The sequence below is a fragment of the Cloeon dipterum genome, chromosome 2, assembly GCF_949628265.1.
Source record: "Cloeon dipterum chromosome 2, ieCloDipt1.1, whole genome shotgun sequence".
Lineage (NCBI taxonomy): Eukaryota > Metazoa > Arthropoda > Insecta > Ephemeroptera > Baetidae > Cloeon > Cloeon dipterum.
In genome coordinates, this window is record NC_088787.1 from 10,573,590 (window position 1) to 10,599,964 (window position 26,375).

At 36.9% G+C, this 26,375-nt stretch overlaps 3 protein-coding genes across 5 annotated transcripts in view; 2 read left to right on the forward strand and 1 right to left on the reverse strand.

Moving 5' to 3' along the window:
* The first annotated feature begins 124 nt into the window (after window positions 1–124).
* Window positions 125–10,158, forward strand: LOC135936608 (chorion peroxidase-like). Its single transcript, XM_065479488.1, has 12 exons — window positions 125–355; window positions 1,755–1,989; window positions 2,646–2,737; window positions 2,918–3,421; window positions 4,646–4,825; window positions 4,877–5,073; window positions 5,130–5,325; window positions 6,718–7,211; window positions 8,853–9,023; window positions 9,092–9,290; window positions 9,719–9,827; window positions 9,946–10,158. The coding sequence occupies exons 1-12, from the start codon at window positions 346–348 to the stop codon at window positions 10,025–10,027; spliced, it is 2,469 nt and encodes an 822-aa protein (XP_065335560.1). The 5' UTR covers window positions 125–345; the 3' UTR covers window positions 10,028–10,158.
* A 595-nt stretch (window positions 10,159–10,753) lies between these two features.
* On the forward strand, window positions 10,754–23,091 carry LOC135936632 (uncharacterized). Of its 2 annotated transcripts, none has more exons than XM_065479511.1 (5): window positions 10,754–10,947; window positions 17,280–17,422; window positions 18,981–19,038; window positions 19,110–19,181; window positions 20,429–23,091. In XM_065479511.1, exons 2-5 carry the CDS (start codon window positions 17,282–17,284, stop codon window positions 20,761–20,763), a joined length of 606 nt encoding a protein of 201 aa, XP_065335583.1. In that variant the 5' UTR covers window positions 10,754–10,947; window positions 17,280–17,281; the 3' UTR covers window positions 20,764–23,091. The 2 variants fall into 2 exon arrangements, with proteins under 2 accessions (XP_065335583.1, XP_065335584.1); XM_065479512.1 differs by lacking the exon at window positions 10,754–10,947 and adding an exon at window positions 13,537–13,625.
* Window positions 23,092–24,520: 1,429 nt separating this feature from the next.
* The window catches only part of Scp2 (Sarcoplasmic calcium-binding protein 2), an 81,973-nt gene continuing 80,118 nt past the window's right edge, over window positions 24,521–26,375 (reverse strand). For both annotated transcript variants that reach the window (XM_065478774.1, XM_065478773.1), the window contains exon 7: window positions 24,521–26,064. In XM_065478774.1, coding sequence (XP_065334846.1) covers window positions 25,948–26,064 — 117 coding nt within the window. In that variant the 3' untranslated portion in view covers window positions 24,521–25,947. The remainder of the gene's footprint in view (window positions 26,065–26,375) is intronic.

Genomic DNA, 26,375 nt, shown 5'->3' on the forward strand with positions numbered 1-26,375 from the left:
CGTTTTAATTCGCACGCAGAACCTGAAAAATTATTCATCTAATCTCCATGGTGGTGGTGGTGGTGGGGGCGAAATGAGCAAACCTGGAATGCAAAAATGAGTTGCAAGGCTGTAAGAAGCGCGGTAGGAGGAGTGGAAGAGCAAAGCCCGAAGCGCGCGGATGCCTGCTCGCTAACAGCACTTCTTTTCCTGACACTGAGGAGTTCACAATATATTATACAACCTCGACCTGTCGAGTGAGTGAGTGAGTCGGAGAGCAGTGAACATGCCCGAGTGCAGAGAGAGGGACGCAGCCAACGTTAGCAATAATTATTATTGATCGTCGGCGCAGGTGCTTGTTTTAAAATGATTCAAGGTAAATCATTGTTTTATTTGATTGGGGGGTTCTAATGAGATTCTCCTTGAAGCGACCAACGTCATTTTAATTGCTCGAATTTTTTATGTCTTCTCTGCAGGGAAATTAATATTTTTATAGACATTATCTTTTATGTTAATAGATTATAGCTATAAGAGAAATGTCATCACTTTCATATCGGTAAAAAATTGATTTCTGATTTTTTTAGACTTTTTACAACATTTTTTTTATGGGAAAATTCTTTTGTGGAGATGAAGATTTGACTAAAGCAGTTGGGCTTAAACAAATTGTTTTAAAATGTGTAATAATCAAAACAGGACCTTAGTTAAAATTTATCAATTTTTTCCAAAAATTTCATCGCTTGGCCATATTTTCTTGGCAGATTTCGATTCTTCTCGTCGAGATCTAACACGACGTATGACGCATTTGAGGGAAACTCTTTGTTGAGGAATAAAATACAATTTTAAGTAAGGAGACAGTCCTCACCATTTGAAATTTGTTCTAAAACTTGGGAGTCACCATTCTAAAAATAAAAATCTATTGCTACCTTGGTCAATTTGGCAGAAATAGAATCCTTCTTGAGATTATTTGAAGCATATTGGAAAAAGGATTTTTCGTAATTTTGCAGAATCCCTCTTTGCAAATTTATCAAATTGTTCTCATTGGTCTATTTGATTAATTTACCAGTTGATCTTTGTGGACAATTCTATATTCGAAAAATAAATTGATCTAATTGCTACAGTTCCTTAGCACGTCACAATACGAAAGTTAAATTCTGGAGAAAGTAAATATTAGAAAAGTAAAATTAAAATGCATTTTTCTGCTCTTGTTTTAAACTTACAGAAATGCTAAAATCGATTTAAAATATTTATTCAAAGTCGAGAAGGCTAAGGTTTTTCTCAATTTAAGAGGCAAATCGATAATTTAATAAAATTGACCTGTTTTCCCTTTAGTCATTTACCGAATTCTTATTTCTAGCCCCGAAAAATTAGATATTCTATCCATTACAATCTACAAAACTTAAAAGAAATTGCCAATTGGCTAGAAATTAGAAGGAACAAATAAATTTCTATCCACCGGCCCCACCGCATACGAATTATTATCTAAATGGTTTAAATTAAAAATGGAGAAGATTTTAACTACTTGCTGGTGTCGACCGGTCTAACCACTTGCGGAACAAGACAGTGCGTACCATCACATTGCAACGACACAGGTCAAGTGCGCACCTGCCGTAGGTCGTCCCCTCAGGACGAACGAAATTCACGCTGCGACTGCTTAATTAGAGCCATTAAACGCGCTCGTTCGCCGCTCGCTCGCTCGGCTTCCATATACGAATCGAGGAGTGTTTTGTGAGGCAATAGCGTTCATCTCATTAAAAGTAACTGTTCCTTATTCGCAGGTGCGAAATCCTTTGTCCTGCTGCTCGCCGTTTTGGCCGCCTGCGTGACCGCCGAGCAGGCCGACGAGCAGCCTTTGATTTTCCCCACCGAGGAGAACAGCACCGAGCAGCCGGCCGCCGCGCTCGACGCCTCCGCCGATAAACCGCGGCCGGCGCCGCTTGCGAAATGCGCCGGCGAAAAGGAGATGTGCAAGCCGCCCGCGGGTTGCGCGCTCTTTTATGCTGACGACGATGAGTAAGCGTGTTTCCTTACGAAAATTACAAATTGATTACTATAAATCAATCTAGAGGCATATGCTGGGGAAACACGCGGACGTGAAAAGGTTTGGGATTTTTTTTAGCATAAATCTGAATGAAAAGCACTGAAAAATCAACATTAAAATTCATCTTATATCGTTGACGCTAAGAAAAAACACTCACATGATATTACCTTTTGAATAGAACACAAAAAATGCGAAAATTTGTTGCATATTGCACTTAAGATTTTCCAGAAAAATTATATCAGATTTATCAGGAAGCTGTTTATATCATGAACCTGTTGGTTCTAGCCGCTCTAGCAAAAACACGGATTAAATGCAAAGTTTTGAATTATTTTAGCTGTTTCGTCTAGGTTTTAATTCGATAATAAGCATAAAAATGTTCTCATTTTTTGAAGGTTTCTTTTTTCAAAATTCGTGAAATTGTAATCAGGAAGTAGGTGTTTAAGCTCTGATTTAACCACATAAAACTATATTTTTTACTTTGTAGCAGATTTTATCTATCCTGCTGAGCTAGCAACTGTATACAATCTAAATTTTTCAGCAACAAACCCGTCCAAAATTACCAAACTGTTATATATAGCAATAAACCATTGAAAATCGTGTTGTTAAATTTAAATAAAAAATGTTTCAGGGAAAATTTGCAAACGTGCATCCTAATTCCTGCGAATGAAACTACCAACGCTACTCTTGGTCTATGCTGTGAGAATGTTCTTTCAAATCGAAGTAAGTATCTAAAAATGTATTATAGAATAAATCCCAAAATTTGCTTATAAGAATAATTAGGAAAAAATACCAAAACTTATCCGAGAATAACTTTTTAAAACTCATGAACATTTGATTGTTCAAAAAACTGATGAGATTTATTTACCTTCATTGAAATTTTACTGAAATTTAAATCTTAAGTTAAGCAGCTGCTGCTCACGGACGACAACCGCGACCAACTTTCGCCGGGCTACAACACAGGCCCCGAGCTGGGCTTCATCAGCGCGGCCGACCTGTCCGCCAGTTCGGACAATGGCAAGTCATTCACGGACAAACTGGAGACGCTGGAGGCGGAGTTGAAGAAAAGCGGCATCAAAGTGGAGTCAGACACGCCGTCCGCCGGCCACCTGCGCGTCTTCAACACGACCAACGAGGCCCGCGAGTTGTCCCTCAAGGCCCTGCGGCTGGCCGCGGCCACCAGCGCCCTCACCAACCGGCTCGGACTGTCCAATCCGAACGGCGAGCTGCGGCAGGTGGACTTGCAGAACTCGCGGCTGGGCGAGTCGTGTCCGCCGGTGCCCGTCTGCCCTGTGATCGGCGGCAAGTATCGCCTGCACGACGGCACCTGCAGTAACCCGAGACGCTCGTGGATCGGAAGGGCCACCAGTCCCATGCAGAGACTGCTTCCAGCACATTACGATGATGGTGATTTTTTTAATAATTAAATATTAAAATAAAAATCTTTAAAATAAATATATATATAGCGTGGATAAATGTCAAAACAATTATTTGAAATGAAAAAACTTCATTACAGCATTCAGAAATTTTTGTTTTTTAAAAGGAATATTTTAGCTCAACACCTTGAATTCATTTTTCCATATTATTTATATTTTTGAGATTAATTTGCAGATCGAAAAATCTTGACAAAGCTCGAGCAAATTTGAATTCTATATTAATCAAAGTTTTTACAAACTAGAGTACTATGTAAAACACACACACATTATCCATTTTAATTCTAATTAAAAATAAAAACTACTGTACTGTATATTGACTGTTATATTTTAAATATTTATTTATTTACTACGAGTATTTAAAAGCGAATTAACTTTATATCGTTCATTCAACTTTTTATAGGTTCTCAATTTTTTATCGTTTTACACAATTCCACTGACCCACAATAATATTTATTTTTGTAATTCATATATTAAAATTTTAGGCACAGTTTTATACCAAAGATATTACAATATAATTTGTTCAATATGAGGTCCTAAGATCTTGGTATGAAGCATAATGAATATACAAGCGCTTCTCGCACAAGAAGTTTGGTGCGGGTGGTTTCTAACGAGAAAATTTTGGAAAATTGTCAAATTGGACGGCAACTATGGAAAAATCGCAAACTGGTACCGATCTCAGGGTGCGGTACCCTGAAAAAAGTCATCGGGGGAATTCAGGCGAAAGTACTCGCCAACACTTTTCATTTAAGGCGTCACTACTTAAAAACCGACAACTCGTCGAATTGATAGATCATTTAACCAATCGACAAACCGCGTTTTTTCCCGTTGGAAATCTATCTCCTCGTCCATTTTTTTTTAGAGAAATTGAAGAATTTGGTGCAAAGAGACGCAGAATTAAATTCCGCACAACTGAACAAGCCAATTTTGAGAATTTCGATCCGAATTTTTTTTAATACCCTTGTGAAGGTATTCAGGAAGGCAAAAAATCCGAACTTTCAACCCCTATAAAAACTTCCCTTTCGATTGCAAGGAAAACCGAGCGAGAACTTTATTTTGATGGGGGAGGGGTTGCGGAAACCATGGTATTACTTTCGAAAAAACCTCCTGCCGACGCGTAATTACTACATTTTAAACGATTTTTGGTAACAATTGAATAAATGAACTTCCATTACAACCTCCGTACGATTTCCGCCAGGCGTGCAGGTGCCACGGTCCGCTAGAGATGGAGGTCCTCTGCCCAGTCCTCGCCTGATCAGCATCCAATTGTCCACGGACGGTCACAGGGCTCCGCAGGACCGAAGATTGACAGCGCTGGTCGCCGACTTCGGCCAGTTCCTCGACCATGACCTCGTACAGAGCCCCTCTTTTCAATTGAGTAAAATTAATACTATTCGTGTAGTGAAAAACTAAATTCATTCATAAACAGGAGGTGGCGGCGGGATTCAGTGCTGCTCGCAGGACGGCGCGTCCGTGTTGCCGCCGCACCAGCGACACCCGCAGTGCATGCCGATCGAAATTCCCTTCGACGACCCTTTCTTCTCCAGATTCAGACAGGGCTGCATGAACTTTGTGCGCACCATGCCGGCCCTGACGCACAACTGCTCCCTCGGAGCAATTAACCAGGTACAAAATCCAAATCCACATACACCAAATTAATATTTAATTCTCTGCGCTGCCAGATGAATTCAGTTTCGCACTGGTTCGACGGCTCCACAATTTACGGCTCAGAGGGACAGGCGGCGCGGAATTTGGTTGGACCAAGGGGCACCCTCCTCAACAATGGTAACAGAGGCTCCCTGGCCCTGCTGCCGGCGCAAAACGGCGGCTGCACGCGCAGGAGGCAGACCGAAAACCCAAACTTCTGCTTCGTCGCAGGTAAGTGAGGCCCCGCGATTAAGAGTTTTTTCTAATGCGATTTGCACCTCGTGTCCGTCTTAAATTCAGGGGCTGCCAATTTTTCAATACGCAAAGATTCTCCTGTTTTTTTTTGCGCAAAACAGCTGGAAAAGGTGGTTTTTCCGCATTTTCAGCCACATTTCACGCCAAAAAGTTATAAATTTTGGAAAATTACACGATTAGTGTTAGATTTTTGGTCTTTAAGTGAAATCAGTGGCATTTTTACTGTATTTTAAAATCCCCATTTTTGTTGATCCATCATGATAATATTTTATTTTCAATAAAAATGAATATTTTTCGGAAAAAATGCAGAAAACTCGCAAAAACATTTTTTGCAATGCATGCAGTATTGGGTTGTTCCGGGGAAAATGCGGGTTTTTACGAACCCTGCTTACATAATGGTGAGTTCTGCTCAAAAAGATTTATAAAAACTCGATTCAGGCTTATTTAGGACCAAAAAGTTGATCGAAAATAGGAATGGTGAATTGACCAGTTGCATAAATCCTTAGTTATTAAAGCCGCCAACAGATGGCGCAACCACAGACTTTCTTAAAAATTTTGTTTTAAGCGGTTTTAAGGCATTTCCGCTGCGATTTCAGACTCAATCTAGCTATTTTGCTTTTTTTAATTAATTTGCTAATTTTTGACGTGCTGAAAACCAAAATCGGTTCAGCCATTCGCCGTAGAAACGTTGGAAATATTTTTTTATTCAAAAAATAGTTTTTCACGATTCTACGGCGATTAGCTGAACCGATTTTGGTTTCCAGCACGTCAAAAATTAGCAAATTAATTGAAGAATGCACGGTAGCTAGATTGAGTCTGAAATCGCAGCGGAAGTGCCTTAAAATCGAAAGTCTACGGTGGCGCCATCTGTTGGTGGCTTCGAACACTTGGGGTTTATGCAACTGGTGAATTGGCCGTTAAAAAATTCAGGACATATTGGAAATTTTGTGTTTCCTCTTGACGAAAGTTCATCTGCTTAAAATTGTACGATCTAAGAGAGATATATTGAATTATTTTAATGCAATAAAATATTTTTTGTTATGATAATTGCGGTGGTATAACAGCCATAAGCAAGTTTTGTAAAATACCTAGAATGGAAGTGTTACTAATCAAAAGTATCTGTCACTTGATATTTACGTTACGTCTCTTTGTTAATATTTATAATAATAAAAATCATGCTTTTATCTGAATAAGTCGAAAAATATATTAAATAAATAAAAGATAAAAATATATTAAATTTTTTTGGTATTACTAGCTATGTAAATTCAAACATTCATTATTCTATATCATTTATTTTGTTGTTTAATACACTTATTTTTAGCAATTTTTAACAATTAAACAACAAGATTATTAATTAAATTGTTCAAGGTGACAACCGAGTGAACGAGCAGCCGCTGATCAGTTCTCTTCACACGCTGTTGATGCGCGAGCACAACAGGGTGGCCGGAATCCTGGCCGCGATGCACCCCGAGTACAGCGACGACGCCGTGTACCAGGAGACGCGGCGGATCGTGATCGCCCAGCTGCAGCACATCGCGTACAACGAGTTCCTGCCGGTGGTGCTGGGCCGTCGCTTCATGGAGACGTACGGCCTGCTGCCCCTGGCCTCGGGCCACTCGTTCGACTTCAACCCCAACTACGACGCCTCCGTGACCAACGAGTTCGCCGCCGCCGCCTACCGCCTCCACACGCTCGTCAGGGGCGACCTCAAGCTGTCCAATAACGCAGGAGACTCCCGCATACCACTCAGGGATACCCTGAATAGTCCTCAGGTGCTGCTGTGGCCCGACGCCGGAGACGCTCTGCTCTCGGGACAGTGCAGCCGGCCGCTCGGCGCCTTCGATCATGTCTTCAGCGAAGAGGTAATTATTATCACTTCCAATATTCTTTGATTCAAATGGAAGGATCAGTAAAATTGTATCGCATCTTTCAATTGTTCCATAACTAAAATAATTCATCGTTCTCATGGCTTAATTTTTTTTAAATTAATATTTTCAAACCGTTTTCTCTCTTTGAGGGGATTTTATGAGCAAAAATATGCAGTGCAAAATTTTCAAAGACTCGAAAAACTTGTTTTTGAAGCATGTTATTGAGTAATTGATAATTTAATGGTTAACAAGAAGAATCTTGATAGTTTTAAAGTGAAATGATACTGGGCAACAATTGAAAATTATTTAAATTGTTGGATGCCTTAAACAATTGACCGATACACAATTTGTTCAACAATTTGCAATAATAAAAAAATGACCTTTCCTACAGTAAAAATTCAAATTTTGCCAATTTTCTCCAAAATGTACAGTGCTCGAACATATTTTCTTGGCATATTCCGATTCCTCTCGTCGAGATCTGTCCAACGGTGTATGCCACTTATTGGGGAAAATCTTGGTTTTGAAATTAAATCGGATTTCAAGTAAGGAGACAGCCATTACCATTTGAAAAGCACGGTAACTTTCCTGCCAATTTTCTGAAAAAATTACAGTGCTCCTTAGGTCAATTTAGGCTTTAACTGAATCCTAAGGGATGAGTTTATGCACTGGCAACAAGCATTTTCCATGCTTTTCCAGTATCATTCCTCTTTAACCCTGTATTTTAAACTTAAAAAAGTGGCACATAATTTCGTTTTTTTACCGAAAGGTTTTTTCTAGTGTTAAGTTACAATATTATTATTAATAATAAAAGTATTACAAATTTAAATTTAAATACATATATTCAAATTTTCTTCAAATGATTTAATTTGAAATTATTTTGCACTATTCATTTTTATTATTATATATTCAATATTTGTATAATAATTTTCTATTAGCCGTATATTGGAATATTAAATTTTAATACAGACAAAATAAACTTAGAAATTTTAATTTCTTTGGTCAAATTTTTGTATAAATTAAGCCAGGTTTCCATTTTACAATATATTTTGTGAGGATAAATTAAAAGAAATATGGCCTATCCTGTGTGATTAACAATTTAAATTTCTAAATCAATGTCTATCTGAACTCAATAAAGTAACACCAACAAAACATGAATGATAATACAATGTTTTGTTTCAAGAGGAAAAATATTTATTGCAAAAAGGGATTGATTTTTAACGTGAAAATGGATATGATTGGGTTAAAAATCAAAAGTTTATATAAAAATATATATTTCTTTATGTAAAAATTCGCTTTCCTATTCGCTAATTCGCTAATTTATTCAATTTAAAATGGCTTTCCTCTGCGCGGAAATTAATTCTGGATGGTCAGCTAATAGTGAATTAATTTCCACGCAAAGTAGAGCCACTCAATTTAAATGGCCCTCAAAAGCAAAATTTTGACGATTTAATTTCCTGTGCATGTCTTAAAACCCCAATTTTTCGATTATTTAGTGAAAACGCTGAATTCCTTTTGCTTGTTTTTATCGTTTTTATATTTTATTTAATTTTCTGGAACACATTTTTTGTGACATTTTTTCTTCTTGGTGATTTTCCTCCTTGTGAATGAGAAAAAAAAACATTTTAATTTCCTCAGATGACGCAGCACTTGTTCCAAGGCAGGGGTGGTTTCGGCCTCGACATCCTCAGTCTGAACATCCAGCGTGGCCGAGACCACGGACTGCCCGGCTACAACTCGTACCGGAAATTGTGCGGATTGAAGAGGGCCCGAGACTTCGCCGACTTGACAGACACGATCCGGCCGGAGGTGAACGCAAAAGAAATATATAATGATGGACCGTTCGTTTAATGCGTATTCGCGCCGGAAATTCGCAGGCGTTGCTAGTGCTGCGGCGGATCTACCGCAGCGTCGACGACATTGATTTGTACGTCGGCGGAATTTCGGAGCGGCGGTCGTCAGGCGCCCTTCTGGGACACACCTTTTTGTGTTTGGTCGGAGATCAATTCGCCAGGTTGAAGAAAGGCGATAGGTTTTTCTACGATTTGGCTAATCAGCCAAGTTCATTCTCTGCAGGTATGAAAATGTGAAAATGTTTAGCTGCATGAAAAAATGACTTAAATGCGTATAATATGTATTGTTTTAATGCTATTTTTTAGTTAAAAGTAAGTTAAAATTAGATGAATAAATAAACTATATATATATTGTTACTTTTAATTAATTGAAATATAATTGCTTTTATTTTTTTATTTTCACAAATTTATTTAATTTTTAAAATATTTAAAATACCATAAGTTTATAAAATTATAAATAATCAATATTTTTAAATTTATGTATTTTAAATAAATTTATGTTGAGTGTACATTCTACGTAATCCATTAATGATCATAATTAATTAATAGAATGCCTTGTACTATAGTGTCAAGTGTCAAGTCTCCTAAATTTTTGCTAATTGTATGTAAGATTATTCATTTATCATCCCTTCCTAAATCTTATCTCCGCAGATCAACTGAACGAAATCAGAAAGACGAGCCTGGCCCGGATAATCTGCGACAACTCCGTCGGGGTGACTCGACTACAACCTCTCGTATTTTGGCAACAGGATGATGCCAGGTACGATTCAAGCCGCATGCCGGTCACGTTCTCCGACCCGATTTTGTTGTTTTTCCCCGTCGAAAATGAGAATCTTCTCGTCACGTACTATTTATTTATTTTTTTTTGTATGTTTCAGAAATCCGATCGTGTCCTGCGACTCGGCATTGATTCCGCGCATGAGTCTTGAACCGTGGATTCCAGAGGTCCCAAACACGTGAAATGACGTCAACGTTTAATATTTAATGTCAGGGTCCAGACCCTGATACCATTCAAATTTCACGTTGAAATTTCATAAATTATTGTATATCTTTCTATTACTGAAATAAATTTTTATTTGAAGGAAATAAAAGTGTGAAAAATGATTTTTCAAGTTTCCCCATTCAAATGGTGAGCTTAATTTTACTTTAAACGTTTGTTTTTAGGAAAGTAGCTGCCTATTTTTAAAAATTTCCTATGCAAAAAGACATATTTTGTAATTTAATTTAGATGGCTTTTATTGAGACGTCGTTTAGACTAATTAATTCGTGTTTATTGTTAAAATTTGGCATTTTTTTAGGAAAAAATTCAAGTTATTCGTCTTTTTCTAAAGGATAATTTGCCACAGACACAATTTTGATTATTCTGCCTACTCTGATCAGCAACGGAGTTTATTTTTTTTATTTTTAATAGATGTGGTTAAATTAACTAAAAATATTTAAAATACTAAATTTCCCTCTGTTCTCTTAAAAAAGACATAAATCAACTTTTGCGATTGCTCCTGTTTGCAAATTTTGTTGTTACTAATTAAATCCACCATAAGAATAAAAAAATATTTTTATTGTGTTTTGTTGTTATTACCATTCCAGAAATAAATTGTTTGTGAATGTTCTAGGGGTGGTGGTGCGGCGGCAGAACGCAACACTTGTTGGCGTGCTTGCCTCCACACAGATATCGATTGTGCCATTTCGCGAGGCGGAAAACTCTTGAACACCACATCAGAGGTCTCTGGTCAAAGTCAGTGCCGGGCGCAAGGTCTGCCAGCAGTCCTCGGATGTCCTCTTCATTGTCAAATCAACTTGGCCCCGTCGTCGAGCAGTAGACCTGCCGAGAGGCGAATCAACCCCGACAGCACCCTGATTGCGAGCAGCGTGATTATGAGGTAAGTGCGGGCTGTGGACATTCGATTGGTGAGAACTGTGATGCCGACTCGTCGTGTTTGTTTTCGTTTGCGAGCGGAATCAGCGTTAATACGCAGTTGATGAGCATTACACTTGGCACTGATCTTGGGCTTTGAAACTGAAAGTCAGATGCTATTCCGGTGCGAAAAATAGCACGGTGGAAAATCAATACGGCAGCTGCCAGCTTGTCAATTGCGCACAATATAATTTTACGGCCTCTCCGGCACTGCTCTTTTTTTGCAATTTCGAATTTTGTCGGGATCAAAGTGTTAGTGTTATGGCGCGTGCTAAAATTGAACCTCAGTGCTCAGTGACCAGGCGTTAAATTTATTTTTATTTTGCTGGAAAAATCTGTTGCAGCAGGGTTTTACACACCATTGATTTTGGGGGTCAATACAGGGAATGACTGATAGGTTTGTGTGAGTGTGAAAGGACAAAAAATAAAGTTTATAAGTGTTATGCAACATGCTGGGTGCTGCAGTTGCGCCGGTTGCATACTCTATTTATCGCGATTGTGAGTGGAATAATTTACAACACGTTCGATGGGAAATAAACCTATGAATAATCGTTGTGTGTTCCATGACAGATTTATAAGCTTTTTCAGCTAAATGAACTTGTAAAGTGTTGAATGTTCAACTCACAATCAGCTATATTTAAAACACGGTGGTTTTTTAAAGTTGTCAATCAAAGCAGAAGCATGACACAACATTAAGATTAAAAAATGTTCATTTTCAAACAAGCCAATATTGTCTAACAGCTGTTTATTTTAAAAATAAAATAAAAATATTAAATACATTTATAATATAAAACTTTAATTATTTCTGTTGGCTTTGTTTGATTATGAAATTCATTCTTTTATTTTAATTGGTGAACCAATATTTTTATATTCAATTCTAGTGCTTTAAAAAGCCCACTTATCTGTTGCATTAGAGATCCAGGATCCTTTTTAGCGTGTCAAAGGTTTATATATTTACTCGTTGAAAAATTATGGAGAGCTACGTAATACTTTTGCATTAATCGCAAACAACATTAAGAAGATTATAGACACCTTTTCTTGTGAAATTTTCTAATGATAAAATAGGTTTTCACTCTTCTTTTAGATTTAGATGACAGTAAGTAGTGCTCTTCTAACAGCCTAAATTACAATTTATTGATTTGGAGGGAGATGAATACATGGCAAAATTATTTGTTAATAAAAGGTATTGACAAACTTTAAACTTTGTGTCATAAAAAAACTAAAGTAATGCCAACAGATTTAGTTTTACGTGAATTTTTGTAGAATATTTCTTGAAATAAACTATATTGATTAAAGCAGTTAAAATTCGCCAATTATTCAAAATCTACGCTTTCCAATCAGCAGTTTTCTTAAGAAATTTTAAATTAATCTGAAATCATTAGAACTTAAAGATAATAAATTTTTAACAAAAATTTGAACGTTTCTGCACGTTAAAATTTTTGTATTTAATATTTTGACGATTGTGGTGTATAGTTCAAGGGCTCTACAACGTAATTTTAAGCGGCGATTGAGCATTTTTACGGTGGCTGGCGCGGCTGACCAAATTTTAAAAGTGCAGCTTGATAGTACTTAATGGCTCGGAGGTACGGATGCCATTTTATTAATCCCGTACTATTTAATTTTTCTACTTTTTGGCTGGTGGCTGACGCAGCTTGGCCAAATTCATACGTGGCCCAAAATTTATCAGCTGATTGTGAGATTTCTATTTAAAAAATAGGTCAAATGTTTAAAAATTGTGTTATTTACGCATATTTCGTGTCTGGAAGAAAACTACATAGATGTATCAGCGAAATCAATAAGATTAAATACAATAGCTACAATCGCTCTTCAATATTTTTTATAGAAGCCATTGTAAAATTCATCTTTTGAAGTCGCCCAATTATTTTCTTTACCTTTAATAGAATATAAAATATTTTACCGTCTTGATGACCCAACTCAAGCTCATCACAACTTCAATTGAAAGTTGATGCGATTTAAATTGCAAATTTACAGTAGAACTCTAGATAGGCGATGTTGCTAGTCTCCTGTTCCACTTGTTAACTTTTCAAAGAGCTATCTGCTGGTGCTGGTATTTGAGCTTATCAGGAGGCAATAAAAACAAGCGATGAGAGCACCCTGGAGGAGCGACTTTTGCGTCAGCAACACGAATAAGAAAAGTTGCAGCCTCCTCGGAGATGCAGTGGCGAAACTTCAAACGTATTATTTCAGGCGCAATAAACAGAGATGGGCAGGCGAGAGGCTCTTGACCCAGAAAGGCGCTTTTAATTATTTCCCTTCCACCCGTGCGCCCCTCGCAATTAGCGCCCATTCTTGTGTGCGACTGCAGAGCGCAGGTAGGCCGATCTTACTTTCATCTGCCAGAGAGAAACCCGGCATCGATCCGCAGATTGTGTTGGTTGGCTCTCTGCGCCTCCCACACACACACACACATTCACATTCGCCGGCGAGGATAGCAGCCAATTACGCACGCAGTTTGTTTGGTCGATGGCTCGCCCGCCGGCTGGATGAATGGCTTGCCACCCGGCTAGTGCGCGACTTAATTACTGTCTTCCGCGCGCCGGTAATCAACTCGGCAGCCAGACAAACTGTGCAAACCGTGGTCACGGCCGCTGGAACGCACGCCGATCGAAAGTGGCGGAGAAGGTATTTGCTTGTGCGGATTGTAATATCCGGATGATTTGACTAATGCCACCGCACGCCTTTGGTTGGTTGTTTGGTGGTTGCCAAAGCTACTGCGTTCAGTCAGGGATTACTCAACTAAACCGTAAGCTCAACTTTAAACCAATTGACTGTCCATTTTCGGTCTAAACACTTATTCAAAACTTTTTTTTATAAATTGTTCAATTAAGTTGATGGAATGATTATTTTATGGAGAGAGCAGTGCACAAACGTTTTCCTCTATTGATGCCATTCAGGTCCTTTGACGACTGTATCATACTATGGTTTTTAAATAAAAAATTTTAAGATGGATCATACTCTAAAACAAGGTGCAACAATTAAATTTGAACAAAGAGACTGTCATTTCTGACCAAAATTAAAGTGGAATGATACTGGGCAACAATTGAAAATTATTTAAATTGTTGGATGCTTTAAACAATTTATCGATAAACAATTTGTTCAAAAATTCGCAATAATAAAAAACGGACCTTCCTACAGTAAAAATTCAAATTTTGCCAATTTTCTCCAAAATGTACAGTGCTCGAACATATTTTCTTGGCATATTCCGATTCCTCTCGTCGAGATCTGTCCAACGGTGTATGCCACTTTTTGGGGAAACTCTTTGCTTTGAAATTAAATCGGATTTCATGTAAGGAGACAGCCATTACCATTTGAAAAGCACGGCAACTTTCCAGCCAATTTTCTCAAAAAACTACAGTGCTTCTCAGGTCAATTTTGGCTTTAATTGAATCCTAAGGGATGAGTTTATGCATTGGCAACAAGAATTTTCCAGGCTTTTGCAGTATCATTCCTCTTTAACTCTTTCCTGCAGTTAACAATTCTAATAATTTTCAAGTGTTGTCTAGAATAAAACCACATAAGTTCTCCCTTTCGCACGCATTAGAAGATTTCCTCATATAATATAACTAATCTAGATTTCCGTGATCGGAACTGCAGCAACGAAAATGGCTGCACAAAATAAACCAAAATGAATTAATCACTTATTTAAAGTGTGACAATATTTTATGATATTTAAAATTTTCAAATTAATGTTTTCTCTCGGTACACAAAGCAATAATTATGGTAAAACGATTTTCTAACATTTGTCCTGCCAATCTACTGTGATTTGATTGATGGAAAATTATAGTTGCAAATGTCAAGCTTGTCATCACAGCAAGTGAGCTAATTCTGTTGCAAACAATCATATGAGCGTTGATTGCGTTATTCCAACGTCAGTGAGCGCACGTGTGCAGTGAACTCAAACTGATGAATAGTGATAGCAGCCCCTAGAAAGCGAAGCAAAGCACCACCTGTCCCCTGAATTTGAACAAAGCTCACTAGAGTGATGCATGCAACCTTTGTGCATAGGGTAGCACTTACTAGTTATTTCCTCACGGAAGACAAAATTTCTGTATCCAAGGTCTTCCAAAAATCTATCAACAAGATATATCAAATTAATTAGCCTCGCCCCAATGTAAGAGATATATATATTATGAAGTTATCAGACATCAGATGAAGCTTTTAGAAAGTTTAATTAAACTATTAATTAATTGTGCTTTAGAGAAAAATTTAAAATATATAGAAAGTAAATATTATAAAATGTAACATTTTAATTTATTACTAAAATGTTTTTTAATAAAAAATAACAATAAAATTTAATAAATCTATTAACATAAATTTTATAATAATCTAAACTCAAATGTTCAAAATTAAAATTTTAATATATGTTTTGTTTCTTTAATTTGTACAATCACAAAAACTTTAAAAAAATATTTTTTATAAAGAAAATAATTTTTTCAAACTAACATTCCTCTTGGTGTGCTCATGTCTACACGTTTTGCAATTAACAAATCTAAAAATTCAGATTGAGAGTGCTCCGAAGCAGCTAAAAAAGATCTCTGTCTGCATTATTCATAATTCTGAGTGCTCGGTAAAAGGAGGTGGGATGCAGAGCTCCTCTCATCTCATCTCATTTCGCCTTCTTCCTATTACAGCCACGTGTGCAGAACGAGAATCCATACAGCCGCGCTTTTTTCCATTGCGATCTATCTCATTAGTCACGAATGTCGGGCGGAACAGAACAATGTGAGTGAGGCTGGCTCACAATCTGATCCGCCGAGCTGTTGCTGCTGCCTCGATCCTGAATTTGCATTTGCGCACGCAACCAACGCCAGCGGCTGAAATAACGACCAGACTTTATCAGCATAGGGCCTGCAAACTTTTATCTTTCTTTCCACCTGAGAAACTTTTACGGCACACTTTCATGCATGCGTCTCCTTTCTCGCAGAACAGTTGAGCGAGAATTAGTTTATTTTAAAAAATGTTTCAACGCGAACCTCATCAAAATCAAGATTTATTTATTTTACATGTCATGAAATAAATTAAATTGGGAAATTTTGGAGACTCTTTTTGACATTGGACCTATTTAAATTGTAGAAAGTAGGACAAATATTGTAAAAAAATTCTAATTCACCAGTTGCATAATCCCTTTGTGTTCGAAGCCGCCAGCAGATAGCGCCAACTTTTGTAATTTAATTTAATTTTAAGGCTCTTTCCGCTGCGATTTCAGACTCAATCCTGCTGCTTTGCATTCTTCACTTGATATGCTTTCTTTTGACGTGCTGAAAACCAAAATCAGTCCAGCCATTCGCCGTAGAAACGTTGGAAAATATTTTGTATTTCAAATTGTAGTTTTTTACGATTCTACGGCGAATGGCTGAACTGATTTTGGTTTTCAGCTCGTCAAAAAGCATAATAAGTGAAGAATCATTGGCTAAATTGAGTCTGAAATCTCAACGGAAGGGCTTTAAATTTAAATTTATTACAAAAGTATACGGTGGTGCCATCTTTTGGCGGCTTGGAACACTAAGGATTTATACAACTAGTCAATTTCAAAAATTTTCATAGAGTTGCAGACTGCAAAAACCTCTGCTCTAAGGAAATAATGAGTTTTTAATTTTTTCTGGACTTTTCAGAAAACATAGAAAGCACTTCCTAATTTTTACAGTTTGATTTTGACACAGAAATGCGAGCTCGGTCTCTGTTTTAATGGGTATCGAACCTCAGAATGCTGGTTTTGATAACATTATTCCACTCAGCGTAATGACTTCGGCGATTTAAGACATAAAATATAAAAGAATAATTGATATTAGCATTGAGATGTTGCTAAAATCACAAAATTTATTGTTCCAAGGGAAAAATACTATCAAATTTCATATGGTTGTGTAGACACTAAACAATATTAATGTTTTCACCCCAAATTAGGGGTTAAAATAGTCACATTTGTTTTTATTTCTGTAGTTTTATTGTTTTCGTGATGTTAAACTGTCTAGTGTAATACCGCAGTATCTTTTTTATGTTCACAGTCTTTCCTGGTGAGTTGACATTGAAAGTGACAATGTCACAACAGCAATGAAATATTCAATACGCGGCGGCGTAATAAATTTCCCAATGCGGCAGTTAGCATATGCAGTACATACAATTTCCTCCATATAAAACGTAATAAGCCATTCGTGTCCGGCGCCGCGCCTCAACAAAACACGCAAATCGGCTCCTGTCTCGTGTAGGAAGCAGTGAACAAATTGAATTTGTGTCCACACATATGTAGTCCCGGATTGAGAGAGTCACGTAATGTTTCAGTGATGGAGTCGAGTAAGAGCAACAAGGCGCCGGCAATGATTCCTGGCCTGACGAACACGCCCCAAGGCAGTCTCGAGTCCTTGAGCGAGTACACGGACGCGCACGAGGACACGCCATCGGCGCCGACAGAATTCCTGGCCGAGGTGAGACCGACCTTCACCTTCACTCACGCTAGCACAACTTAAACGGGGAACATTAATGGCTTTTGCCTTTCGTGTTTAGGGCGGAATGTATATAAAGGAGAAAAAAATAATGTCCCAGTAAAATTACTCTTAATTTCTGTCAAAATAAAGTGCCTAGGTGCGAAATAATTTATTTTAACGGCTTTAAATATTTAAATGCTTTCTACAGGTTTTGCTGTGTTTTTTGTAGATGTGGAAATTTTCAATCTATTGCGATTATCAAAAATTTTACTCAAGGGATATCAAGGGTTTTCAATAAAAAAATCTTTCCTTCCTCTCCAAAACTCTAGAATTTGCGGAAGTTCTTTTTTTCAAATCGGTGTTTTGGTGATCAAGCTAGAGATTTTAGTCTGTTTCGATCCTGCAAATGTTGCAGCTCACATAAGTATGCAATGTTGGAATTTTGTAGGGTGTCAAAAGATCATAGCTGCCGCAGTATTTATTAAGAAAAAAAGTTATTTTTAAAACCATGCGTGGTATTTCAATTAAAAAAATAGATAACGGAATAGATACAAGGAAACAATTAAAAAATCATAGAATCTAATTGTAAGTTTAAACAATTAGTGTTAATCAAAAGAGGAACCGTTTGGCAATTTTCTACAACATTTACGCTGCTTGGACCAGATTTTTTTTGTTAAATAAAATATATTTCCAGAACGGAGAACGCACTCACAATATGAAATTCATTTAGCCGCATCTTTATAAAAAAATGTACGTTGCTACCTAGATCATTTTCGGGATTACATTGTGCATTGTCAACAAAGATTTACAGTGGTTTTGCTGTATCAATTTTCATTAATATACATTTGTATCTCTAAAAATAAAAAAAAAATCTTGAGTCGTTAAAAACCGTTTTATAAAAAATGTTTTACAATTGTAATAATTTTGATGTGATAAATTCAGAGTTCTCTTAAGCGGGAAAATATTTTTGCACCCTATTTCAGAATTTTTAATTCAACAATTTTATTATTATTTTTTAAAAAAAATGTGATACCATATTTTATATTTTATTCGTATTATTTTTACAAACGTTGTGTTTTTACAATTTTTCCAAGGTTATTATAATTTATAAAAATATTCAACACCAGTGGATATTTTAACTGATTGTGAGCTAGAATTAGAACTGAAGTGTTTCAATGCTTTGTTTGAAAATCAATAATGTGAACCACAAATAAAAGCGCTTTTATTCGCCGAGCCACCCTGCAAACAGATATTTCCCTACAGAGCAAATTTTGTTCTTCATTTCACCCCAAAGGACTGTTTTATTGCGGAGTGGTGAATAAAACAGCAGGCAAATCAATATATATGCCCCCAATTCCTAAACTAAACTAAACTATAAAGTGCTGTAAACAAGCTGCGGACCGACTCTGCGTAATCTATTGGCGGCGGCAGAGAATTGCGCAGCGTGCTAGATTATTTTTCACTGGTCCGTCTCCGCATTATAGTAGCATATAGGCTTTCCGGTCTCTTTTACAGCAGAACACACGCCTCTTAAATTTATCGTTGCCTCTTTTTGCAGTTTCTCTCCGCCATCATGATCAAGGACTACGAGACGGCGTTGAAATATTGCAAACTAAGTGAGTGTGCGAGCCAAAAATCACGACGCGAAACACGATTTAAACATTATGCCCTTGTGTGCGTGTTTCAGTTCTGCAGTACGAGCCGTACAACGCCACAGCTAAAGAGCTCTACCCGCTGATCATTGAGAAAATCCGACAAAGTAAGTTAAAGGAATAAAGCCAGGCGTAAATAAAAGTAGCAGTGATTTTCTGCAATACCAACAAAGAGTTAAAATAATAGCTATGCCCTAATTCACTAAATGATTTCAACCACGCCAATCAGTTTTATCCACTTTAAAACGAACATATTATTATGTTAAAAAATAATAATTAAATTTTTTACCCCATAGTACTATTTTACCTTCGTGTAAACTCATCCTACAGCAAATATTCATCAGCAAAAATTAAAAATTTACTTGTTTCAGAATTTCTGTATTTTTTTATCTTTTGTAACATTTTTATTTCATTCTGATGTTTCTTAAACTCTAATATTAATTTTAAGAAATCTTGAAGTTAACAAAACTGTTTAGAGAATTGACAAAGTTTTAAAAATGAAATTATGTTTTTTAAATTAATGTTCAGCAGCAAAAAATATGGGTTAATGTTTTGGACTTTTCTTTTTCAAGCAAATTTCTAACTTCTTAGAGTAAAAATTTAGCCGGTAGTTGGGTTTTTTAAATCAGGCACGAGATTTAAAATACCTTAAAATCTATGATAAGAAAAAATTAATTTTTTGCTAAATATTTTTATTGGGATTAAGCCATGTTGGTGTTTTGAAATTCGATTGTTAGAAATCGCCTAACAAGCAATATTTTCTCTAATTTATTGCCAAACAATTTTTTCAATTAATTGCTGTTAATTATAGGATGCCAATTGGTGTTTATTCTTAATTTTTGCCATTTTTCAACTGTTATTTTCTTTTTATTTTCATTTTAATTATTTTTCCTGATCATAAAATCACGTAGATGTGTGAGAGTATTTTGATACAGATATATTCATCTATATATACATTTTAGGTTTTCCAGCCTTTTAATTTTTACTCTCAAAAATCTTTACTTCCAGAATATACATAAAAATTAAATATAAAATTACTGAAATAAACAAATTAAGTAAATACATTTGTTAATTACAATAAAGAGTTTTAATTTTCAATTTTAATTCGTTTTTATCTCTCCACACAAGTCACGTTATTTTACAAACATTTAAAGTCAAGAAAATCACAATAGGAGAAATAAGGCATTTGTAGTGCTAGCGAACAACCCGCTTAAACATTACACAATTTAAATTTAACTATAAGTAGTAAAAATAGAAAATCAACAGGTTTATTTTGCTCTTAAGTTCTTCAAAGCAATAAAAAATGCTTGGGTAGTTAATATCAAATATTTTAATTCATTTATTCCTCTTGCAGGCACACAAAACGACGAGAGCGGCGAGGACAGCAGCGGAGAGCCATGCTCGGACGGCACGACGGCGTCCTACTCTAGCCTGGAAGACGAGGAGGTTCTCGAGTACGACAACAGTTCCTTCTACAACAACGGCAACGGCAGCTCGTCGTCGCACGGCGAAATCTCGTCGTTCCTCGACTCGCCCAGCGAGGACGCGAGCCACAAGATGCAGCTGCTGGCCGACCACGTCAACGGCAACAACCTGCTGGTGGCGCCGCCCACCAGCTCCGAGGAGTCGTCGCCCACCGAGCCGGCTGGACACTCGCTCCTCGAGCCAATGTCCAAGATGAAGCTGTAGAATTTAAATCCAACAACCCAATCTCGCCCATTCACGTTGTAAAGCGGGCAGAATGCTCGAATTTCATTAACCTTGAAGCACAACTGATATTAAACCGCATATCCTACGTCTTTGGAGGTTTTGTAAAACAATATATAGTCTAAAATATTTTATTTTGATTAAAAATTTGGTTTGATGTTTTCTAAGAAAAAAAAAATTAATTGGCTGACAGTTGGAGCTTGCATTGATGTGAAATATTTGATTTACAAACCATTTTCCTGACCTCTATAAAACTGAACTGCCTGTAATATTCTTTTGGAGAGCGAAAATACGCTAAAGAGGGACAGAATATCGATTTTCATGAGTTGAAATAATGACAGCACGTTGAATAACATCGTGATTGTAATAAATTATCTGATATAATTCGTATGGACAAAAAAACCAGTTTAAACCAATTCCAATTTAATTAGAAATTCGTTATTCGTGTCAGCAATCGCCTACTTCAGTGTTTAGAAATATTTTCAATAAATAAATAATCCCAAGTCTGCCTACAACTTGAACCATTTTGATGAAAACGAGGCATACTATTTTATAGAGCGAATGTCCAGCACAAGACGCATTTTTATAATTTCTCTGATCAATAAAATAAAATAAAAATTTAGTTTGGGAACATTTTCCCGTTTGATTCTTGATGTTTCATCTTCTGAAATAGATGGAGCACGCAGAGTCTGAAGCGAAAAAGTGGAGTCAGGGTGCCAGTCAGGGTTTTATGCCTGTTTACACAAAAGAAAATGCCCACAAATTTACAAAAGAGGTGTGTCTATATAGCATCTCGTTGCATTTTCATCCGAGAAAGTATGTAAGAGCTGCACATTTTTGAACCGTGTTACTAACTCAACCAAATTCGTAAAATTTAATCAAACGTCTTAATAAAATTCGAAAAATTATATCCGAATGTGGCCAAAAGAAATGACAATAAGGCTGTATGTGTGACTGATAATTATGGAACTAGCTTATAGTCAACTGAAACTAATTTAATTTAGTTACATACATGTTATAATTTTACAGCACTCCAAATTTGTGAATACGTAATAAAATTTCGGACGTGAGTGAAGTTTATCTTGGTGTGAAAATAACTGGGAGCAAAATTATTGTTCACTACTAATCACTTGACAAATTAATCGAAGTCAAATCTGCTTTATGAGAATTTTACCCACTCCCTGTATCGAATTTGTAATGAAACTCCTTCATATTCATAATGAAAAATAAGCCTAAAACCAATAAAAAATAAATCTCTGGGAAGAATACTTTAGAACTGGTCAAGTGTCGTTGAAAGATGAGCTGAGAATTCCACGAAACTTTTTGCCCAGCGAAACAGATTGCTTGTGAATATCTGATAAAAAGTTTGGCTGCCGAATTGAGAGAAAAAGTGGTCCAATATCTCCTCCCGAGCAGCTGATTTATATGCGCTGCTTCCCATGCAAATTGCCGAATCTGCCACTTGCGACGTAGAGAAGCTGCTTTAAAGTTTGCGTCTTGCTTTTCCTAAGTGGAGGCGGCCGTCTTCAAAATTAGCTGAATCCGCTTCTGTCATCCTCGTTTCTGATTTATGCTTGAGTCGGCACATCGAATAATTCTTCAATAATTTTTGTTATTTGTTTTAAAATTTCTGATGTCTAAATAAAAACGCCTCGATTGTGTGGAAGATTTGATCAATTACTTAATCTCAATTGTTCATAATTGAAACGGATACTTCTTATATTCTTAATATTATATTTCTAAGAATTATTATAAACTCTCTATATAACTGAATTTAAAAGTGTAACTTTTAAAACAACAAAATTTAAAGTCAAACAAATAAAACGAAATTATGATTTGTAGCCTAAAAATATATTTTCGATCAATTCTATCTAATTGTTTTCAAATATAACCATAAATTCAAGCATTATTTAGAAATTCTAAATCGTTTAATTTCTCTTTAGACCAAAGCAAAAAGTTTGGGTATTTCTGTAGGAGCAGCTGCCCTGTTTCTTTATGCGAGTGGAGCGGGCGCTACAGGCAGGCTAATTTGCATGAGAGTGGCGCATTTGGTGGCGTGACGCCTTCTTGTTCAGTTCCATTTCACATATCACGACTTACAATTGTGTCTAACTCGCGCGCGAGAGAACCCACTCGTTATACATTACACTACGTCTCTCGCCGTCTGTTCGTTCGTTCGTACGTACGTCTGCATATGTAATATTCCACGACCATATATACATATATTCTGCTCTCCATCTCTGTATGTGTTTAACGTGGATGTGTCTGTATCGTTGCTATCAAAATAAATCCATCCTTGCAGAAAAACAATGTTAATCCCGGGTGCGGGCGCGTGTCTCTTTCCCGAAATCCCCATCCTTGCAGCTGCTCTCGCTGAATTAATCTTGCTCTCGTGTGGAATTAAAGCGCACGCTGCTCCAGTGGAGATAATTTGAACAGCTTCCCTTCAATTGCCAGCTCGGTACAGGATGACGTCCGGAGGATCGGAGTAATCACCTCTCTGCGGTAGCTGTGCTCGGTGAAAAATTAATATACATTGGTACAGAAGGATTTCATTTTTTTTTAATTAAGAACAAGAATCCAAATTCATGGACTCCATTCAATTCTATTCTATAGGAAGCGAGGAATCTAATTAGAAATATTCATTTTTATTTTCATTTATCATTTTTTTTTTAATATTTTCAGTTTTTAAAATTTCATCAACTGCGAGAAACTGTCTATTACCGCATATTTTGCACCAAAATTCAGTCTAAAGATGAAAATTTGTGGTTTTTTGTTTGTGAAAAATCAAGTCACATCCAGGATTTTGTTCCTGAAAAAAAAAACAGGAATGAAAAATTCCTCTTCCAAATGCTCTCGAATTTTAAGAACAGATAAAATATATTATTAGAGCTAAACAACACTTAAAGAGGAATGATACTGCAAAATCCTGGAAAATGCTTGTTGCCAATGCATGAACTCGTTCTTTAGGATTCAGTTAGAGCCTAAATTGACCTAAGAAGCACTGTAATTTTTCGAGAAAATTGGCTGGAAAGTTAGCGTGTTTTTCAAATGGTAATGGCTGTCTCCTTACTTGAAATCCGATTTAATTTCAAAACCAAGAGTTTCCCCAATAAGTGGCATACACCGTTGGACAGGTCTTGACGAGAGGAATCGGAATATGCCAAGAAAATATGTTCAAGCACTGTAAATTTTGGAGAAAATTGGCAAAATTCGAATTTTTACTGTTGGAAAGTCCTTTTTTACTATTGCAAATTGTTGCACAAATTGTTAATCAATCAAATGTTTCTGGCATCCAACAATTTAAATAATTTTCAATTGTTGCTCAGCATCAGTCCACTTTAAATTGTTGGAATCTGCAAACAAGAGGCTCTGAAAATCTTCAAAAACTCATTTTTTGTGCTGAATTTGTTTTTTGCAATGAGTAAAACGAAATGATGATCTAATGAGACAATCCTATTCAGAAATTGCAAATGAGCTATATCAAAAGGACCACAAAATAATCCGCCAAAAGCCGAGCAGCGGCACCAACGGCACGCGGCCAGTCGAGGGAATAAATTTTAATTAGGCACTCGTCTGCCAATTAAGTGATGAGGATGATATTCAAAGCCATTATCATCATACAGCCGCACCATGCAAATTAACGGCGTCATTAACTCGTGCTGCTGCTGATTGAAAGCGATTGTAAAAGCGGAGCCTAATTAAATGTGTGCGCACGGAACAACAAAACAACGAGATATTTCACGGAGCTCTAACTTTATTGGACCAACTACACCTCAATCATTACACTTGAGTCGCGTATATATATGTATGTACCATAATTAAATCGCAATTGGTTACAAATGTCAACAATACACTGGATTATTTATAATAGCGTAATAATGCATAGCCGGTGAGTGTGTGAGTGTGTTTGTGTGTGTGTGTATAATTATTAACTAGATATTTCCATGCTCGCAATATATATATATATTTATTTTATGTATATGAGAGTAATAACAATGTGTATCGTCGTCCGCAGCGCGCGGACTGACAATATGTAAGCAGAGTGTGTATGTGTACGCGAGGCTGGAATCGACTTGAATGGATTTTATTTATTTTGCTCGTCGACAAATAATCCGATTGGAGAAGGCGTTCGTTCGCTCGCTCTCGCGCGGATGAAACGATCAAAGTGCTCACTCTCAGATATGGCACGCCTTCTCCTCTGCTTTCAGAGATATGTTTAATCGTGTTTTGTTGCATATGTTGTTGGGAAGAGAAAATCGCATCCGCGGTTGACTGGCTCGAACCGCGGATCCGATTCTCTTCCCGAAGCTTCTCTTTTTTTATATTGCACCGGTGATGTGAGCTGATTTTCGAATTTCGTTTAAATTTTATTACACACGTGAAAACATGGCACAATAACACCAAACAATCAAGAATTAATTAACACTTTGAGGAATTTTTTTCCAGCTTGCCAGGGTCCACAGTCAAAATGTATCTTGCTGCGGACGCTTGGGAAGCCTGACTAAAAAAGCAGTTCGCAGTTCGCAGTTTAATTTCTGGGAAAATAAAACGGAACCGAAATTAAAGCCGCGCGTGGCAGTCTGTATGCATAATATTGGTGTAATGTTCACGCTCTTTTCACAGTTGGCTATTGCTTTGCGTCTGCTTGTGTCACGCTCTTTTAAAACTGCATCATCTATTGATTTAATTAAAGCAATTTCCAACGTTTCAAGAACAGGAGAAGTTTCTCTTTATTAATATTATTATTTAGTTCGGTGAAGATTATTCGGATTAATTTAAACTTGCTCTTTAAATTAGCCGCCAGATGTGTGGGCGGCATTTTTTCTTTTGCTGACATTCCAGGTCTGAAATTAATGTTCCAAGAGAGGAAGAGAGGTGGCAAACCGGAACTCTTTTGCTGCTTTTATTAAAATCCTCGTTTTAAGATGTTTGAATTACACATTGGTTATTTAATGCGATTTGCTCGATCGGCTAGTAGTAATTAGAGAAAGACTAATGTGATAGAGAAGGAGAGAAGGGTTAAAATTCAAGATACAACGCTCGTTATTTAGTTAATTGAAGACTTGTGCGTACGGGTACAGCGCACTGCTATTTTTTGGGATACACAACGTGATTTTCGCACCGAGGTCAAGACTGAAGTGGTGAATTAAGAAGGGTGGCTCTTTACTCGAAGGTCACCTTGCCGAAGATGAAGTTGCCAGGCGCGTTGGGGTCCTCGGAGGCGAAGTACTGCTTCCACAGCTCGGCGAATTTGGCTCGGTCCACGATCACGGTTTTGTTCTGCACAACAAAAAGCAAACTGTGATGCTTTGGCCTCGACGATTAACCCCAAACGTGATTACGACGCTCTGGCGGGAGTTTTAATTTGGTCCGCAATAAAGCCAAGTGAGAAACGCATGTTGTACATATTCATTACTTGGTCTGGTTGCTCTGGCCGTAAATTCTAGACTTTTTTAGTGGAGGTGTGGTGAGAAATAAATTATTTAGACAGTAGTCGGTAAAAAAAGGCAAACGGAATATTGCTTTTAATGAAAATAAGTGGAGAAATTTTGTAAAATAATGAGTTTTACAAACGAGAACGTGCATATTTT

What these genes read in the sequence shown, in the direction of transcription:
- LOC135936608 (XM_065479488.1), top strand. An exon ending in CCCTCGGAGCAATTAACCAG is followed by an intron (nt 5,074 to 5,129) that starts GTACAAAATCCA and finishes CTGCGCTGCCAG; the next exon opens with ATGAATTCAGTTTCGCACTG. An exon ending in GCCAAGTTCATTCTCTGCAG is followed by an intron (nt 9,291 to 9,718) that starts GTATGAAAATGT and finishes TTATCTCCGCAG; the next exon opens with ATCAACTGAACGAAATCAGA.
- LOC135936632 (XM_065479511.1), top strand. Translation starts at nt 17,282, where the DNA reads ATGGAGTCGAGTAAGAGCAACAAGGCGCCGGCAATGATTCCTGGCCTG. An exon ending in GTTGAAATATTGCAAACTAA is followed by an intron (nt 19,039 to 19,109) that starts GTGAGTGTGCGA and finishes TGCGTGTTTCAG; the next exon opens with TTCTGCAGTACGAGCCGTAC. An exon ending in CATTGAGAAAATCCGACAAA is followed by an intron (nt 19,182 to 20,428) that starts GTAAGTTAAAGG and finishes TTCCTCTTGCAG; the next exon opens with GCACACAAAACGACGAGAGC.